At 38.5% G+C, this 15,190-nt stretch overlaps 1 protein-coding gene across 2 annotated transcripts in view; it reads right to left on the minus strand.

Annotated features, from left to right (window-relative positions):
* The window catches only part of KLHDC2 (kelch domain containing 2), a 48,492-nt gene that overhangs the window by 11,821 nt on the left and 21,481 nt on the right, over positions 1-15,190 (minus strand). Inside the window, exon 3 of one of the 2 annotated variants that reach the window (XM_069091966.1) lies at positions 584-701. The exons of the other annotated variant lie outside the window; for it this stretch is intronic. Coding sequence (XP_068948067.1) covers positions 584-701 — 118 coding nt within the window. The remainder of the gene's footprint in view (positions 1-583; positions 702-15,190) is intronic. 2 annotated transcript variants of the gene reach the window in all.

The following is a 15,190-nucleotide window of genomic DNA, read 5'->3' on the forward strand; positions in this document are numbered from 1 at the left end:
AGAGCTAGGTATTACAATGCAGCTTACCAAAACTCTTGTCACTCCAGCTTCAAACAAATACACTTTTTCCCTCTGTATTAAGAGAGAGCTAACGCTTTATAAAATGTAAACTCTGTAACCTTGTCATCCTATCCAACCTACTAAAATCCTCCTTTCACTAACCTTGGCACTACTAGTTTTTTTTTCCCCAAGTTATGTCCAAAAATCATTTTATTACTATCTCACAGGACTGCAGAAAATGCTCTGTAAATTAGTGCTTTACATCTATTGATTCTATCAGTTATACAGCCCTATTATTAGTGGTATACTAACATTCAAATTATAAGTAACAAAACTACCTTCAAAAGTAATGTTAAGTCAGCCAATAGATAACACACAAATATATTATTAGTTTAAAAAAAGGGTGGCTGAAAATATAAATTTTTACAGCCAAAATAGTAAAGGCATGTTTGGCCAATATAGTTTTTAAAGTGGTACTATAATAAATCCTTTCACTTTACTTGAAGAAGCTAAAAGTCTGGTGTCCCCAAACTTACTGCATGTAGAAGGAGGAAAAAAACTTCAAATCCTTGAAAACACTGACCTGGTTTGTGTTGCCTCTCGAGTGATGTCCTCCGAATAAGTATAGCACTCTGTCTACACAAACAGCACAACTCCCTGACATAGAAGGGGGAACGTCACCTTCAGTGTTTTTCTTTGTCCTAATGGGAAGTAAAAAATCTGAATGTTAACTATCTTTCCAAAGAAGACAGGGCAGATAAGGAAACTAGTTTAGAAACAGCAGTTTTTCAAACCTAACATTTTTCCCCTACAGTAAGGAAAAAATACTTAGATAATTAGAGTTGAAAGGGGACGTTCAGTGGCCATCTAGTTTAATTTATACTCAATAGATCTCATCAAATTAGAAGTTACCTCCAACAATGTAGTTCTCAATACACCTCTGCCTGCCTATCCTGTGTACCTTTATCCGTGTCCTATAAATTGACCACAGAGTGCATCTAAGATGCTATTCTGTAACACTGGTTAGCTATATCTATCACCTCGGCCCTTCCCCGACAGCGTCTTTTATGCATGCTTTTCAAATATCCTCGCTATGCTACACCCTGTTCATAAAAATCAAGTGCCTCTCCATTAATCTTTTATGTCATATGGCCATACAGCAACACTGGTAGAAAGTTGGTTTTTAAAAGATGGACTTTATAGGGAAGAGACAAGCTGGTGGAGTGAAGCCAGGAAGTTGGCTGAGTTCTCTCCAATTTCCCTTAGAAACAATGTTAAATCAAGCCTCTACATGGATTCTGGAGTGACAGAATCCACAGAAACATGGAGTGAGATAATTTTACTGCATAAGGTAACTTAGAAGGACTTACAATAAAAGGTCTGTCTCACTTGGGTAAAAAGGAAGCTCAGCTTAGCGCAGTACAATGTCCTGACAACCCAGCAAGAGTCTCTCATCTGCAGCACAGATTAGCAACCAAGGCCCCTCTTCATCCTGGCTCAGCAGACCAGCACTAAGGCCTCCAGCCCCATTTCAGAAGGTAAATTGTGAGCTCTGGAACCAGGCCCTGGCACAATAAGCATGATTAGGCTTGGCCACCCCACAGTGCAGTGGGCAAGCCACAAGTACATGAGGCCATGGTGTTTTCACACCACTAACCAGGCCCCCAGCCAAGTCTATTTTTTTTTTTACCTTTTTCTTCAATTTTTATGCTTCCTTTTCCAAGCTGTTGACTCTTGATTCATAATTCACCCACATGACTCATTTCTTTTCCCAATTTTACTTGATTTTTAAGATCCTGTTTGAGCTCTTCCAAAAGGACTTTTTGAGCTTGAGACCAATTCACATCTCTCTTTGAGACTTCACATGCAGCCGTTTTGAGTTTGTGTTTTAATCTTCCCTGTCACCATATCAGCTTTTTATGGTCAGGGTTCTTTTTTTTTTTTTTTTTTTTTGGTGTTTTTTTTTTTTTTCATTATTTATTTTTAGTTTTCAACATTCTTTTGAGTTATAAATGTTCTCCCCATCTCTCCCCTACCCCTCACCCCAAGATGGCAAGCATACTGAATACCCCTTCCCCCAATCTGCCCTCTCTTATGCCCTCCATTCCCTGCCTTACTTTTTTATAGGGCAAGATGGATTTCTATACCCCATTACCTACCTACATACATATATATATATATATATATATATATATATATATATATATATATATATCTTATTTCCCAGTTGGATGTAAGTTTTTTAACATTGTTTTTAGAACTTTTGAGTTCCAGATTCTCTCCCTTCTTCCCTCCTCACCCACCCACAATGGGAAGATATACAATTCAATATAGGTTATACATATGTAGTTTTGCAGAGCATTTCCACAGTAGTAATATTATAAAAGACTTAACTATATTTCCCTCCATCCTAACCCACCTCCCATTTATTCTATTTTCTCCTTTGACCCTGTCCCTTTTCAAGTGTTTGCTTCTGACTACCCTATCTCCCAATCTTCCCTCTCTTCTATAATCCCTCCTCTTACACCTTTTCCCCCTACTTTCCTGTAAGGTAAGATACCCAACTGAGTGTGTATGTTATTCCCTCCTTTAACCAAGTCCAATGAGAATAAGATTGACTCATTCCCTTTCACCTCCTTGCTCTTCCCCTCCATTGTAACAGCTTTCTCTTGCCTCTTTTATGTGAGATAATTTACCCTATTCTATCTCTCCCTTTCTCCTCCCAATATATTGCTCTCTCACCTCTTCATTTTATTTTTTAGATATAATCCCTTCATATTCAACTCCCCCTGTGCCCTCTATGTACACACACACACATATTCCCTTCAACTATTCTAATACTCAGAAAAGTCTCATGAGTTACAAATATTGTCTTTCCATGTACAAATGTAAACAGTTCAATTTTAATAAAGTCCTTATGATTTCTCATGCTTCTCTTGCTTTTTGTATTTGAAAGTCAAATTTTCTGTTCAACTCTGGTCTTTTCATCAAGAATGCTTGAGGGGCGGCCAAGTAGCACAGCGAGTAAGAGCAGTGGCCCCAGTGTCAGGATGACCTGGGGATCGAATCCGGGCTCAGACACTTAGGACCCACCCAGAAACACCTGGCCGTGTAACCTTGAGCATAACGTTACTTAACTCCAATTGCTCAGGTGGCTCAGTGAGTAAGAGCACCGGCCCCAGTGTCTGGATGACCTGGGAATCGAATTCGGGCCCAGATATTAAGCACCACACCTAGAAATAACTGGCCGTATAACCTTGAGCAAGTTACTTAACCCCAATTGCTTGAAAAAAAAGAATGCTTGAAAGTCCTCTATTTCATCGAATATCCATATTTTCTTCTGAAGTATTATACTTGCTTTTGCAGGGTACTTGATTCCTGGTTTTATTCTTAGCTCCTTTGACCTCTGGAATATCATAATCTAAGCTCTTCAATCCCTTAATGTAGAAGCTGCTAGATCTTGTGTTATTCTGATTGTGTTTCCACAATACTCAAATTGTTTTTTCCTGATTGCTTGTAATTTTTTCTCCTTGACCTGGGAACTCTGAAATTTGGATATAATATTTCTGGGAGGTTTTCCTTTTAAGATCTTTTTCAAGAGGCGATTGGTGAATTCTTTTAATTTCTATTTTACCCTCTGATTCTTGAATATCAGGGCAGTTTTCCTTGATAATTCCTTGAAAGATTTCTTTTTTTGATCATGGCTTTCAGGTAGTACAATAATTTTTAAATTATCTCTCCTGGATCTATTTTCCATGTCAGTGGTTTTTCCAATGGGATATTTTACACTGCCTTCTATTTTTTCATCCTTTTGGATCTGTTTTATATCTTGATTTCTCATAAAGTCATTAGCTTCCATTTGATCCAATCTAATTTTGAAGGATTTTCTTCAGTGAGCTTTTGAAATTCCTTTTCCATCTGACCAATTCTGCTTTTTAAAGCATTCTTCTCATTGGGTTTTTTGGACCTCTTTTGCCATTAAGTCTATTTTTTAAGGTGTTATTTTCTTCAGTATTTTTTTGGGGTCTCTTTAGCAGGTTGTTGACTCGTTTTTCATGTTTTTCTTGCATCAGTCTCATTTCTCTTCCCAGTTTTTCCTCTACTTCTTTTACTTGATTTTCAAAATTCTTCTTGAGTTCCTCCATGGCCTGTGACCAGTTCATATTTTTCTTAGAGGCTTCTGAAAAAGGAGTTTTGACTTTGTTGTCTTCTTCTGGTTCTATGTTTTGATTGTTTATCACCATTCTATGTTCTGATTTCTCATCCTGTGTTTGCTCATCTTGCCAGCCAATTACTTGACTTGAGCCCTTTTTGCCATGGCAGAACTCTTCTTCCAGAGTGGAGAGTGCTATGTCCCAAATTTCTGAGGTTTTTTGCAGCTGTTCTTAAGAGCTTCTTCTATGCACTTGCCTCAGAACTATGAGGAAGACTGCCTCCCCACAGCCTCAACAAGCTCTGCCACGCCAGTGCTCCTCATCCCAGGACCACCTCCCAAGTCTATGACCCAGATCCAAGTAGGGCAAAGCAGGAGAATCCTGCTTCAGTGCCAGCAAAGAGATTCCTGCAATTCTCCTCCGGTTCCCGCATGATCTGTGGGCCTGGAGTCCCAGAAGCTGCCACCACCCTCTGTTGCAGCCTCTTGCAGGCGCTGCTACCTCCACCACCCCAGGGGCAGGGCCCAGACTATGCTCTTCTCTCACCCAGGTTCAACAGAGTTTCCCCACTGATCTTTTATTTTCTCTTTGGCATTTAAAAGTTGTGAAGTCTGGAAACCAACACAGCTGCCAGTGATTCAGTCCCCTGAAGTCTGCTCTGGCCCGGTCTGTGGTGCCAGTCTGTGCCAGCGCGGCCCACACGGGACTGATCAGGGTTCTTTTCTGTTTATCTTACTCATTTTTTAGCCGACTTTGTGACTTTTAAAGTTGAGCTATGTTCCTGGGTCATAGGGGGCTCTGTCCCAAGCCTCCTGTGTTAAGAGGGCCAAGGGCCTAGTTACTAGCAGAAATATTAAATGCATTCTTTTCAGATCATGATGCAATAAAAATTTCATGTAATAAAGGGCCATGGAAAGATAGGCTAAAAACTAATCGGAAACTAAATAATCTAATCCTAAAGAATGAGTGAGTGAGACAACAAATCATAGAAACAATAAATAATTTCGTGAAAGAGAATGACAATATGAGATACCAAAACTTATGGGATAAAGCCAAAGCAGTTCTTTGGGGAAATTTTTCATCTCTAAATGCTTACATGACCCTGGAGTCAGGAGGACCTGAGTTAATATCTGGCATCAGACATTTAACACACTTACTAGCTGTGGGACTTTGGGCAAGTCACTTAACCCCAATTGCCCTCCAAAAAGTAAAAAACAAAAACAAAATGCTTACATGAATAAAAACAGAGAGGAGCTCATTAAGCTAGGCGTACAACTAAAAAAGCTAGAAAAAGAACAAATTTTAAAACCCCAATTAAGTACCAAATTAGAAATTTTGAAAATCAAAGCAGAGATTAATAAAATCAAAAGAAAACTATTGAACTAATAAATAAAACTAAGAGATGGTTTTAGGAAAAGAACAATAAAATAGACAAATCTTGGTTAATTTGATTTAAAAAATAAAGAAGAAAACCAAATTACCAGCCTCAAAAATGACAAGGGTGAATTCACCACCAATGAAGAGGAAATCAAGCAATAATTAGGTGCTATTTTGCCCAGCTGCCAAAAAATCTGACAATTTAAGTGAAATGGATGAATATTTACAAAACATAAATTGCTCAGATTAAAAGAGGAAATGGAATACTTAACCTAATTTTAGAATAAGAAATTGAACAATGAACTCCATAAGAAAAAAATCTCCAGGGCCAGATGGATTTACAAGTGAATTCTGCCAAACATTTATAAACTATTTGGAAAAAAGTCTCTTTATGATTCTCTTTATGATACAAATAAAGGGCTGATAAATAACCAAAAAGAGCCAAAATGTAATGAGAATTATAGACCAATTTCCCTAATGACTATCAATGCAAAAATTCTAAAATGTTAGCAGAGATGACAGCACTTTTTTACCAGGATAATAGACTATGATCATGTGGGACTTATACCAGGAATGCAGGACTAGCTCAGTGTTAGGAAAACTACCAACATAACTGACCATTATCAATAACGAAATCAAAATGTGATTATCTCAACAGATGCAGAAAAAGCCTTTCACAAAATACTATTAAAAACACTTAGAGAACACAGGAATTAGCATAGGTTTCCTTAAAATAATAGGTAGTATCTTCAACAAGCATTATCGGTAATGGGGATAAAACTAGAAGACTTTCCAATGCAATATTGTACTAGAAATGCTACCTACAACAATAAGAAAAGAAAAAGAAACTGAAGGAATTAGAATAGGCGATGAGGAAACAAAACTATCATGCTTTGCAGATGATATGGTGGTATATTTAGAGAATCAATTAAAAAACTACTTGAAATAATTAACAACTTTAGCAAAGTTGCAGGCTATAAAATTAACCTACACAAATTATTGGCATTTTAAGAGAAAGACTCCTTTTAAAATAACTATACACTATAAAATACTTCAGAATGTATCTACCAAAACAAATTCAGGAACTATATGACCATAATTACAAACCATTTTCACACCAAGTCAGATCTAAACAAGTGGAGAATAGGTAGGATGAGACAATAAAATAAAAATAACAATTCCACCTTAATTAATTTCCTTATTCAGTGCCATACCAAACTACCAAAAAATTATTTTATAAAGCTAGAAAAAAATTTTAAAAATTCATCCAGAAGAACAAAAAGTCAAGAATATCAAGGGAATTAATGAAAAAAAAAATGTAAAGCAAGGTGACCTAGCCATAGCAGATCTAAAACTATATTATAAAGCCGCAATCATGAAAACTATTTGTTACTAGCTAAGAAATAAAGTGGTGAATCAGTGGAATATGTCGGGTATGCAAAAAAAAGTAGTAAACGACTTGTAATCTGCTATTTGATAAACCCAAAGCCTCCGGCTCCTGGTCTGAGGACTCACTATTGGGCAAAAACTGGGGAAATTAGTATGGCCAAAACCGGGCATAAACCGACATTTCACACCCTGTGTCAAGGTAAGGTTGAAAGGAATACATGACTTATACATAAAGGGTGAAATTATAAGCACATTAGGAGAGCGAGGAATAGTTTACCTGTCCAATCTATAAAGAAGGGAAGAATTTATGACTAAACAAGAGGCAGAACATTACGAAATGAAAAATTGGATAATTTCAATTACATCACATTAAAAAGGTTTTGCACCAAAAAACCCAATGCAACCAAGCAAAAAGCTGGGAAACAATTTTTACAGCCAGTGTTTCTGGTAAAGACTTCATATCTAAAATATATAGAGAACTAAGTCACATTTATGTAGAATACAAGTCATTCCCAACTGATAAGTGGTCAAAGAATATCAAAATGCAGTTTTCAGAAGAAGAAATTAAAGTTATCTATAATCATATATGTTCTAAATCACTATTGATTAGAGAACTGCAAATTAAAACAACTCTGAGGTACCACCTCACCTATCAGCTTGGCTAATATGACAAAAAAGTTAAATGCTAAATATTGGAGAAGATATGAGAAAACTGTGGAGCTGTGAACCGATCCAACTATTCTGGAGAGCAATTTGGAACTATGCCCAAAAGACAACAAAATTGTGCATACCCTGTGATCCAGCAATACCACTACTAAATCTATATCCCAAAGAGATCACATGTCCAAAACTATTGATAGCAGCTCTTTTTGTGGGGGCAAAGAATTGGAAGTTGAAGGAATGACCATCAATTGGGGAATGGATGTACAAGCTGTGGTATATGAATGCAATGGAATAATGTTGTTCCATAAGAAATGATAAGCAGAGAAACCTGGAAAGACTAGCCTAAACTAATGCTAAGTGAATTGAGCAGAACCAGGAAAACATTTACATACTAACAGCAACATTGTGTGATAACAGACTTTGATAGACTTAGCTCCTCTCAGCAATGATCTAAGACAATTCCAAAAGACTCATGGTGGAAAACACTATCCACAGCCAGAGAAAGAACTACAGAGTCTGACTGCAGATCAAAGCATACTATTTTCTCTTCTTTTTCTTTCTTTCTCCTGATTTTTCCTTTTGTTCTGATTCTTCTTTCACAACATGACTAATGTGGAAATATGTTTAAGATTATTGTATGTGTATAGCCTATATCAGACTGCATGTCGTCTTAGGGAGGGGAAAAAGGAGGGAAGGGGTAAATTTTAGAACTCAAAATCTTGTAATAGTCAATGCTGAAAATGAAAAATAAATAAATTTTTTAGAAAGAAATGATGAACAGGCAAATTTCAGAAAAAACCTGAATTTACAAGAACTGATGCTGAGCAAAGTAAGCCGAATCAAGAGAACACTGTACGATGATAATGATAGACTTAGCTCTTCTCGGCAGTGATCCAAGATTTCCAAAAGACGTATGATGAGAAATGCTAATCACAGCCAGAGAAAGAACAGTGGGGTCTGAATGCAGATGGAAGCGTAATATTTTAACTTTTTGGTGTTGTTTTTTCTTTCTTGTGTTTTTTCTCTGATTCGTCTTTCACAACATGACTAATGTAGAAATGCGTTTCACATGACTGGGGGTCACCATGGTGGAGTGAAAGCGAAACATGATTGTACGTGTATAACCCATATCAGATTGTTTGCTGTCTTTGGGAAGGAGGAAAGAAGAAAACTTTTCAACTCAAAATTTTACAAAAATGTGGAAAACTATCTTTACATGTAATTGGGAAAAAAGATGGGCTTTGTTCAGGAAAAATTTAGGCATCAACAGAAGAGTTCTGCAATTTCCTTAAAACAATTCAGTGTGCTTTTCTATCCCTTTTCAATTGTGGGTCTAACTTTTAAAAATGCACTTAAAAAAATGTTTAAAGAGCAGAAACTGGCAAAGATGGTGAGAAAGAAGCAACAGAATAGCCCAGCTCTCTCCTCTGGCCAACAAAAATCAAGAAGCATACCAGACCAAGTAGTAACTAAGAAACTGAAGGAGAAACTACAGTGTCATTTTTTTCCTATCCAGGTCAGCAAAAAGAGACAGCTAGCTAGAGGCCTGCAGGCACTGGGCTGGCGGTGCATGCAGGAAGATATAAAAAGAACCTTCTGGAACACTACACTGACTGTGCTGGCACCTGCATCTATTTACCATAGCAAGAAAGAATTACACATTCAGCTCTAAAGGTGATTGAGGACTAGTACCAGACAAGGAATAGAACCAGACCCAGCTAATACCTGTATCTCTCACACCAGACTGAACTGGGTAGGGTGGGATGGGGGAAAGGGTTGGTGTGATTGTTGTATTCTGGGGCAAGGAGTGGATGTGACCTAAGGCATTATACTGAATCTAAGCACTCTTGCAAACAGTTCGGAATATAAAGCTAAATAACTAAAAAGGCCCAGGAAGCCCAGACTAAGGTTGAACCTCGAGAGTTTCAGATAGCTCCACCTAGCTGAAGGGGCTAGGGCCAACAGGAGTCTAGAATTCCAACAGGATCAACCCTGCAATTGGGGTCACCCAGGCTAAAAGCAGGAATGGGAACCTGAGAAGTTCAGATCAAAAGAGCAGCAGCTGTCAGACTTGTCCCTATATCAGGGCAAGCTGAAAGTTGTAAGTCCTATTCTGAGCTGCTTCTAAGCTCTGTGAAGAATATCATACTCAAAATCTAAAGAATGAAGCAGCAAAGATACAGGCATATTAACACATGGTTGATAGAGCTATAAAATGGTCCAATCAGGGGGCAGAGTCAAGATGATGGAGTAGAAACAGGACCTCCCTGCAGCTCCAACTCCCACCCCCTCGAATTCATGTAAAAGGTGACTGAACAAACTTTGGAGCTACAGAACCCACAAAGTGACACACAGAAGCTAACCTCCAGCAGAGGACAGCCTGGCAGGCCAGCAGCAAGCAGCCATCACAGCACTCTGGGAGCCGACCCCAGCCCTACTCCAGCCAGAGGTTTTAATGGCCCCAGGGCGGGCCTGACCAGCCACTGGCTGGAGGGACTTCAGATCACCAGCAGCTGTGGCAGTTTCCAGAATTATCAACCCATGGATGCTAAGGACAAAGTGAGAGGTCTGCAGTGTGGACGTTGGGATCCAGTAGCTGGGAGTGGGGTCAGCTTTTGCCCCCAGGGCGAGAAGCTGCTGAGGTGCCCTGACACAGCTGCAGCCGACCCGGCACAACTGCAGCCACAGCTTCAGCTCCTGGCCTGCAAATTGTAGGGGAACCAAGCAACCAGTCTGACCAGTAAGCGCTCTTGCTTTAACATGCTTGGATCTGGATTGCAGTATAGGGTGGAGGTCCTAGGGTGCGTGACCAGCTTGCCAGAGCATGTGGAAGTTTCAGCAAGGGAACCCAACTAATACCTTTGGCAGCTGAGAAAACCCCAGCGTTTGGGATGAAGCTCCCCTGTCTGGTGGCAGAGTCCTACTGTGGCAAAAAGCCCAAAAGTCAAGTAACTGAGTGGCAAAATGAGCAGGCAAAGGAAGCAAAGGAAACAGAGCAAGCCAACTTTACTCTGCTATTTTGGGAACAAAAAGGACCAAACCATGGAACAGGAGGAAGACAATGAAGTCAGAACTCCTGCACCAAAAGCTTCCAAGAAAAACACGAACTGGTTATAAGCCATACAGGACCTTAAGAAGGATTTTGAAAACCAAATAAGAGAAGTGGAGGAAAAATTGGGAAGAGAAATGAGAACAGTGCAAGAAAATTATGAAATGAGAATCAACAACCTGACTGAAGAAAATAACACCTTAAAAAACAGATTAACTCAAATGGCAAAAGAGGCTCAAAAAGGCAATGAGGAGAAGAATGCCTTAAAAAGCTGAATTTGCCAGATGGAAAAAGAATCTCAAAAGCTCACTGAGGAAAATCATTCCTTCAGAATTAAACTGGAGCAAATGGAAGCTAGTGACTTTATGAGAAATCAAGATACTATTAAACAGATCCAAACAAATGAAAAAATAGAAGGCAATTTGAAATATCTCATTGGGAAAACCACTGACCTGGAAAATTGATCCAGGAGAGATAATTTAAAATTTATATTTAAAAATTATTGGACTTCCTGAAAGCCATGATCAAAAAAAGAACCTAGAAATCATCCTTCAAGAAATTCTCAAGGAAAACTGCCTTGGTGTTTTAGAATCAGAGAGCAAAATAGAGGTTGAAGAAATTCAATGATCACCTCCTGAAAAAGATCCCAAAAAGAAAACTCCTAGGAACCTAGCCAGGTTCTGGAGTCCCCAGATCAAGGAGAAAATATTACAAGCAGCCAGGAAGAAACAATTTGAATATTGTGGAAACATAATCAGTATAATTCAGGATCTGGCAGCTTCTACACTGAGGGATCGAAGGGCTTCGAATATGATAGATATTCCAGAGGTTAAAGGAGCTGGGATTAAAACCAAGAATCACCTACCCAGCAAAACTATCATGTTTCAGTGGAATAGAAGATTTTCAAGCACTCTTGATGAAAATACCACAGCTGAACAGAAAATCTGACATTCAGATACAAGAAGCAAGAGAAGCATGAGAAGGTAAACAGGGAAAAGAAATCATAAGGAACTTATCAAATTTGAACTATTTACATTCTTACATGGAAAAACAATAAATGTAACTGATGAAACTTTTCTCAGTATGAGAATAATTGAAGGGAATAGAAACGTACACATATATAAATCTATATAGGAGGGTATATGGGCATATGAATACATATGTGAATGTGTATATATATATATATATATATATATATATATGTGTGTGTGTGTGTGTGTGTGTGTGTGTGTACAAGTATACATAGACAGAGGGCACAGGACCAATTTATTTTTTTTTAAAGCAATTGGGGTTAAGTAACTTACCCAAGGTTACACGGCCAGTTATTTTGTGTGGGTGTTAAGTAACTTGGTATTAAGAGGATAAAACTGATCCCAGGTCCTCCAGACTCCCACCAACATTCTTACTCACTGCGCCACCTACCCGCCCCTACAGGACCAATTTAATGGGAAGGGATGATACTTAAAAGATGAAATTAAGAGGTGAGAGAGGAATATAATGAGAGGAGATGGGGAGAGGCAGAATGGGGTAAACTATCTCATACAGAAGAGGCAAGGGAAAATGGTTACAATGGAGGGGAAGAACAGGAAGGCAAAAGGAAATGGGTCAACCTTATTCTCATTGAATTTGGGTTAGGGAGAGAATGACATACACACTAAATAGGTTATCTCACCCTACAGGAGAGTAGGGGGGAAGGGGATGAGAAGGAGGATGATGGAAGGGAGGGCAGGCTGGGGGGAAGGGAAGTTGGAAATACTCACTTTTGAAAAGGGACAGGATCAAAGCAGAGAATAGAACAAGTGGGAGGTGGGACAGGAGGGAGGGAAATATAGTCAGTCTTCCACAATATATCAACTATGGAAATGTTTTGCATAGCTACATATGTACAACCTATATTGAATTGCTTATCTTCCCAGTAAGGGTAACAAGGGAGGAAGGGAATTGTAATGCCAAGCAAAGGCAACTTCCCAAGGTTCAGAATACCAGCATAGGTGCTCTCCATTTTATTTAGTGACAAATTAAGAACAGAGAAGATCAAAATATGACATCATTCAAAATACAGCATTTACTAAGTGTGATTAAATAATCTCCAAGTACTACCCCAACCCAGGACCTTACATTCATTCAATCAATTACAAAGTCCCTGTTCTAAATACTACTCCACCCCTAGGCTGTAACATTTAGTCCACCACAAAGCCCCTCTTCTCAAATGGAGATTAGTTTCCAATCATAAGTAAAGTACATTCATTTGTTCAATCATAGAACACAAAATGGTCAAAAGTTCCCCACCCCTGGATCACAATTGACTCTACCCCAGAGTTACAACAAGTTTAAGCACAGCACTTAATACCCAAATGGAGGTCTTTTCTTCATCTAGACACAAGGCAAGTTCTCAGCAATCTTTGTTCCTGGGGAGACAAAGCTCAGCAAGGCCACAAGATACATTGTCAGTCTCTTCATTAATTCATCCTCTGCCTGCAGAACAGTCTTAGGACCCCTGAAAACATTAGCAAAACCCTCTCCCAGGATTTCTGTAAACATACAACAAGAAAATCCTTCTTCAGGGCTTCTGAACCAACAGAAAGGTTCCCAGACCCCTGCAACAACAGCACTGTCCTTCACCAGTGGACAGTATTCACTCTCTGCAGGACAGTCTCAGGAGCTCTTAACCAACAGCCAGGTTCCAGAACTTCTTCAACAACAGGACTGTCTTTCACCAGTGGACAAATCTGGCAAAACAACATCAAAACAGACAGACAAAGTACCAGCAAAACAGCCATGTCTCCTCAGTCCTTGGCAGCTCCGGGGGCAGGTCTCAAAAGTCCAGGGCAATTCAAAGTGGCCCTCAGCAATCCTCTCAGTCTCTCTCTGCCTCCATGAGGGTGCTGCTTCCAAAAAATTCTTCTGCCTCTCTCGTGTCTCTCCAAATCTATGTCACCAGCTCCTCCTAGTTCAGGACTCTCTTTTCACGTCAACAAGTCCATCCCACAAGTGGGATTAACAAGTTCTGGGTTTTAACACAATCAAACCAAAAACCAAGCCAATACAGGGGAATCTTTAAGTGCCATTAGTATTACAGGAATGAACCTGGAATTCAAAGTTTTAAAATCAAATGTTTAAAATATATATGTGTGTGTGTATATATATATATACACACACACACACACATACTATTATCAATATTATTTTACATGTAACTGGGAAATAAGATATACAGGCACTGGGGCACTGTGCCCTACTGGAAAGCTGGAGGGGCTATGGAGGAAGATATGGGAAAGAGCAGATTGGAGGAGGGGATATCCAGTGGGATCACTATTTTGTGGTGGTGGGTAGGGGAAAAAGGGGGAGAAAATTTGTAACTTAAAATCTTGCAGAAATGAATCATGTGAAGTAGAAATTAATAAAGCATTTGATTAAAAAATGTTTTTAAATTGTCCAATCATTGTGGAAAACAATTTGTGGCTATACCCAAAAGGTCATCAAGCTCTTCTTTAATATTTTTCTCCTCAATACATGTAAAGACAATTTTTAACATTAGTTTTTACAATTTTTTGAGTTCCAAATTCTTTTCCCTCTTTCCTTCCCCCACCCATTGAGAAGACAAGCAATTTGAAATAGGTTATACATGTATAACATTTCCATGTAAGTCATTCTGTGAAAGAAAACAGACAAGAAAAAAAAAACTGAAGAAAAATGAATTAAGTTAAAAAAAAAAGCATGCTTCAGTATGTATTCAGACGCCATCAGTTCTTTCTGTGGGGATGGACAGCATTTTTTCATCATCCTTCAGAATTGTCTTGGATTGTATTGTTGGGAAGAGCAAAGTCATTCACAGCTGATCATCTTACAACATTGCTGTTACTTTATGAACAGTACATTTCACTTGCATCAGCCCATGCAAGTTTTTCCAGGTTTTTTTGAGAGCATACTGATTATCATTTTTCTTTTTTTTATTTGGAGTGGAGTGAGGCAGGGTAATTGGGGTTAAGTGATTTGCCCAAAGTCACACAGCTAGCAAGTCTGATCATCCTTTCTGATATGAGTACAATAGTATTCATCATAATCACATAGCACAACTTGTTCAGCCATTCCCCAATTGATGGCCATACCCTCAACTTCTAATTCTTTACCCCTAGAAAAGAGATGCTATAAATATTTTTGTACATATAGGTCCTTTTCCTTTTTGTTTTTTATCTCTTTTGGGATACAAAGCTAGTAATGATATTGCTAGGTCAAAGACACAGTTTTATAGCCCTTTGGGCATAGTTCCAAATTACTCTAAAAAAGGGCTGAAATTAGTTCACAATTCTACCAAATGCATTAATGTCTCATTTTTCCCACATCCCCTCCAACATTTGTCATTTACCTTTTCTGTCCTATTAGTCAATCTAATTGGGTAGTACCTCAGAGGAGTTTAATTTGCATTTCTCCAATCAATGCTGAGAGTATTTTTTAATATGGATATAGATAGTTTTGATTATCAAAAACACGATCTTATCTTTTGATCATGTATCAACAGAGGAATGGCTCTTATTTTTATAAATTTGACTCAGTTCTC

The sequence above is a fragment of the Petaurus breviceps genome, unplaced genomic scaffold (assembly GCF_028583685.1).
Source record: "Petaurus breviceps papuanus isolate PSGF00001 unplaced genomic scaffold, PetGlider_PUasm1.0 189, whole genome shotgun sequence".
Lineage (NCBI taxonomy): Eukaryota > Metazoa > Chordata > Mammalia > Diprotodontia > Petauridae > Petaurus > Petaurus breviceps.